Source organism: Neopelma chrysocephalum, unplaced genomic scaffold (genome assembly GCF_003984885.1).
Source record: "Neopelma chrysocephalum unplaced genomic scaffold, ASM398488v2 Primary Assembly neopelma1_243, whole genome shotgun sequence".
Lineage (NCBI taxonomy): Eukaryota > Metazoa > Chordata > Aves > Passeriformes > Pipridae > Neopelma > Neopelma chrysocephalum.
Window position 1 is genome coordinate 202,620 of NW_020897905.1, and position 4,922 is coordinate 207,541.

At 61.1% G+C, this 4,922-nt stretch overlaps 1 protein-coding gene across 1 annotated transcript in view; it reads left to right on the forward strand.

The window, feature by feature from the left end:
- The window catches only part of LOC113977484 (zinc finger protein 777-like), a 28,208-nt gene that overhangs the window by 20,832 nt on the left and 2,454 nt on the right, over positions 1-4,922 (forward strand). The window contains exons 3-7 of the mRNA XM_027703617.1: positions 6-88; positions 482-871; positions 1,992-2,118; positions 2,787-2,900; positions 3,831-4,085. Of these exons, the coding sequence (XP_027559418.1) occupies positions 6-88; positions 482-871; positions 1,992-2,118; positions 2,787-2,900; positions 3,831-4,085 (969 nt within the window). The remainder of the gene's footprint in view (positions 1-5; positions 89-481; positions 872-1,991; positions 2,119-2,786; positions 2,901-3,830; positions 4,086-4,922) is intronic.

Sequence of the window (4,922 nt, forward strand, 5' to 3'; positions counted from 1 at the left end):
TCCCGGCCCCGCGCTGTCACCGACCCCCCCTCCTCTGCCCCCGCCGCGGCGGGTCCTGCCCGTCCCGTGGGACCGGCACGGGGCCGGTGTAAGCGGCTTAGCGGGGACACGGGGACGTCCCCGCCGCCCCCGGGCTCTGCGGCGGCCCCCCCCGCGGGGGCCCCATCACCTTTGAGGGGGTCCCCGTCACTCTTGGGGGTGTCCCCGTCACCTCGGGGGTGTTCCCGTCACCGTGGGGGGGGGGGTACCCATCACCTCGGCAGAGTCCCTGTCACCCTGGGGGTCCCATCACTCTGGGGGGGGTCCCCATTATCCCGTGGGGTTCTCCATCACCCCGGGGGGGTCCCTGTCACCCTGGGGGTTCCCCATCACCCCGCGGGGTTCCCCATCACCCTGGGGGCTCCCCATCGTCCTGAGGGGTTTCCCCAGCACCCCCGGGGGGGGTCCCCCCCGCCCTGACCCCACACCCCTGTGTCCGCAGGCTCCGGAGCCGGTGCGGCCGCGCTGCCCCTCGCCCCTGCGGCCGCCACCCGGCCCCGAGCGCACCTCGGAGCGGGAGACGCAGACGGCTGAGCTGTCCCTGACCGTGGTGGCGGCCGTGCAGGCCGTGGAGAGGAAGGTGGACTCCCACTCCACCCGCCTGCTCGACCTGGAGGGTCGCACGGGGATGGCCGAGAAGAAGCTGATCGACTGCGAGAAGACGGCGGCGGAGCTGGGGAACCAGCTGGAGAGCAAGTGTGCGGCGCTGGGCACCCTCATCCAGGAGTACGGGCTGCTCCAGAGGCGCCTGGAGAACATGGAGAACCTGCTCAAGAACAGGAACTTCTGGATCCTGCGGCTGCCCCCGGGCAGGAAGGGGGAAGTCCCCAAGGTAACGGTGTCCTGGGGTGCGGGGTCTGCGCCCGAAATGCTCACAGAGGGCAGGACCGAGGGGGGTGAGCGGGGATGGCCCCGGCACAGGTGAGTTGCTCCCCGTTGGAGCTGCTCCTTCCCAGCTCATCCCCCTCTGGGACTAAAGTACAGTGGGATGTAGGACCCAGGGCGACATCCCGGTGCTCGGGCTGGAGGTTTCAGTTCTGCACAGCCCAGGAGCCATTTATGCTTTTTTTGTTTGTTTTTTTTATACCACCGTTTGAACAAAACCACCCCAGATTTAGTGGTTCTTTCTCTTTGACTACTTTGACGCTGCAAAGTCTCCCAGCCTGGGGAAGGAGAAAGCTCTGGGATTTGGGGAAGACAGATGAGTTCCCTGGGATTAGCCGAGCTCTGGAAGGAGCCCACCATCAATATTCAGTTCCTACTTGAATTTCATGACCTTCCCACTGAAAGAAAGTCTGCAGATGGGACCACAGGAAAGGGATTGTCACTGGAGAGAGTGGAGAGGGCTGGGAAAAGGGGGGCTCGGACCCTGCACCCCATTAGTGCAGTCGGGGAGCAGAGGTGAAGCACCACATTTCCCTCTGAAGAGGTGCATTCCCACACAGCACAGTTTGCACGTCCTGGATTTATCCTTAGGAATTATTCCTTGGCAAACAGGCTGGGAATCCATGGCCTGCTCCTGGCCGGTGGGCACACAGTAACCAAGGATAACAGGGAGCCCTGCAGGCCTGGGTAGAGCTTTCCCTGGAGTTCAGGGGTAATTGAATCCGGGCGTTACATCAGCTCATCCATAGGGATGAGTCCAGCCCAGCACCCAGGTTTTCTGTCCTTTGTGGTCCCTCCAAGCCTGGTCACTCTGCAGAGTGCAGGGACCGAGAGGAGGAGCTTGGGGTCCTTTGGGAAGTACCAGTCTGGATTCATCACTGGGAGCCACCCGTTTGGCTGAGGCCTTTAATGCCACAGAAATACCTGCCCAGGAGTGGCATAAATGTAAGAACCAACTGGTTGATGGCCGTGAAGGAGCTGAAGCCTGGCTGTGCCCGAGGGGGAGCTGCTGTCTCCGGGCTCCTGGGGAGGGAGGCAGCCCTTGAACCGGTGCTCTTGTGATCCAGGTGCCGGTGACATTCGACGACGTGTCCGTCTACTTCAACGACAAGGAATGGGAGAAGCTGGAGGAGTGGCAGAAGGAGCTGTACAAGAACGTGATGAAGGGGAACTACGAGTCGCTGATCTCCCTGGGTAGATATGGGGGCACGTTCTCTGGGGCTCCTTCTGGCTCCTCCTTGGAGATCCCCTTGGATGAGACCCAAATGTCCCATTTTAAAGACTTAAAAGCACAGGAGGATGTTTCCAGTTTGGGTTCATTCCCAGCTCATACCGTGGTGCTGTCCTGGCTGAGGGGGGTCTCCACAGGCAGGTGGGCTGGAGACCTCCCAAAATTCTTCTAGCTGGAGTTATGTGATGAAAAACCAGCTGTTGGAAGGGCTTCCCTGCATCTTGTGGGTCTGCAGCGGGTACCAGCCCACGCACCCCCTTAGAGGGAACTTTTGCAGAGGGAAAAACTGTCTGATGTGATCTGTGCTTTGGGGCATTTCCTGCAGAGCTTCAGGAGAAATCCCAGCTCTGCTGGGAGCTGAGAAGTGCCTTTGGCTGCAGGAGAGCCAGGATTTGTCTGAGAAGTTCTAAAACCCCACCAGGAAAACAGAGGGTTTGGGTTTCTTGCCTAAGGCAGTTCCTCTGTGTGGCACCTCAGCTCCTGCCTCTGGCAGCGCCCAGCTTTGCTCCCCACAGCCCCTCTGGATGTTCCTGAGTGTCTTCCCATGTCCCCCAGGCACTGGGGAGAGGTGGAAGGCAGCCTTGACTCCCAGTGCAGTAATCCCTCTCTCCATCCCCCTGTCTCTCAACAGACTATGCAATTTCCAAACCTGGGGTTTTGTCTCAGATCGAGCAAGGAGAGGAATCGCGGGGCAGGAACGAGCAGGACTTGGAGGAGAGTGAGATCATCACTGATGCCACAGCAGGTGAGACCTTGGCACAAGGTCTGTTTGTGTCCCAAGGAGCTGCTCATCCCTGGGCTAAAGCAGGTGTTGCTGGGAGCTGGGGGGGTTTATCAGGAGGAGCCTTGCCTAGGAACGGGATAAGTTTGGGCGATCAGAGGTTTGATGTCCAGGTACAACTCAGCATATAAACCAGGGCAGGAGAAGCCCAGAGAGCTGGGCACTGGGAGCCATCAGCAAGGGAAGCATCTGCAACCAGCCCAGGTCCTCAGGGAGCCAGTGTGCCTGGCAAGGAAGGAGAATTGGGTCCCACTGGGAAAGCCCATCCACCCAGAAAATCCTCTCCACCCTCTCTTTGTGTGGATGGTGCCTGGGTTTATCCTTGGAACGCCCTCCCAGGCAGGGAAATCTGCTCCCATCCTGTGTGCAGGGAGAAGGGGTGCTGAGGGGTTGCTCCAAGGGCAGGGCTGGGCTGGGAGAAGGGCGCCAGGGATCCCGAGTCCCGGAGCAACTCCTGCTCTGGGATAAGGGGGCTGATAAATAGGTGTCCTAGAAGAGGTCAGCTCCACTGGCCATCCCTGGTGCCAGGCTGTGGGGTCACTCTGCCCCCCTGCCTGTGCTCTTCACCACAAGGATCTTGAGATTAAATTGAGGCCATTGGGAAGAGGAAAATCGTCGGGATCTGCAGCCGGGGGATGTGGGGAGGCCAAGGGGTGCTGAGCTGTGGCACCGAGTCCCAGGCTGGGCAGAGACAGTGCCCTGTGCCTGCGGAGGATCCCAGGGGAGAGGCAGGAGCGTGACAGGGATGGGAGAAGGGCAGGGGCTGGGAGGGAGAGCAGAAAAGGCCGAGCAGGTGAAACCCTTCTGCGGGATCAGCGGCAGGGATGGCTGTGAGCAGCATCTCCATCCCGGCTCCTGGGAATGACGGCGGGCGGGAATCTCTCTTTGCTGCAGCTGGAATAAGGGTGGTGATCAAAACGGAGGAGCTCCTTCCCGAGGACAGCCCTGAGAACCCCGAGCTGCACGGGATGTCGGGGCAGTCGGAGGGGAGCTTCCAGAGCCCGGACGAGGAGGCGGCTTGTGAGAGCCCCTACGGCTCCGTGTCCCCTCCCAGGGACCTCCCGGGAACCAGCCTGGGGGACTCGTCCGAGTACGGAGCCGACTTCAACGAGATCCAGAGGGTCATCGTTCACCACGGGAGCTGCACAGGTGGGACCTCGGGACACGGCTCCGGGGCTGGGGAGGTCAGGACAAGGTGGGGAACGGGTTGGATCGATGGGCAGGGTTAAATCCCCCCAGAACCAGCACCAGCAGGAAAGTTTCTGGCTGCAGCAGCCTCGGGAGCAGCTCTGGTCAGAGGTGAGGGGTCCTGCTGGTTGACCAGTGTGGGGGTCACTTGGGGCAGGTCCACAGGACAGGGAGGAGCATGGCACGACCCCCGTGGCATCCAAGCTGCCAGGAGGAAGGGTGAGGTTGTTTGGTGAAGAGACAATGGCACCAGGCCTTTCATGGGTGGAATCCTGCCAGTCGGGTGGCACACGTGGGCCAGGTCCTACAGACCTGCGGGAGAGCAGGGAGATGGGAGGTTGGGAACAGCGGGTCCCCTCCTCCTGACAGCTCTGTGGTGGTGTAACAGAAACCAAGAGGGAGGCAGTTGGGCTCCTGAGGGCCTCGTGGATCCTGTGGTCTGCTCATGGTTTAGGAAGGGAAAGCGGCCAAGCCACCAGTGGGGCTGGAGATGGTCCTTGTCCAAGGTGTGGGGCCTGGCTGGTGGGGCTGAGTGGGAGCTGTGGTGGCACTGACGGGGATGGGGGTGCTGAGCCCCCGGGTCTGCAGAGGAGGCAGGGAGGAGGAGGACCTGGAATTCCCCAGGACCCCTCTGCTGGAGGGAAGAGAGCCCCAGCTTTGACACATCTGGGCTGCCTCTTGGGAAAGCATGGCTGCTCTTCCTGGAAGAGCACATAGGTCTGGCTCAGAGTGCAGCACAGGGTGACATGAGGGATCCACTGTGGATTTCCTCCGTGTCCCTGGGATGTGCAGTGACAT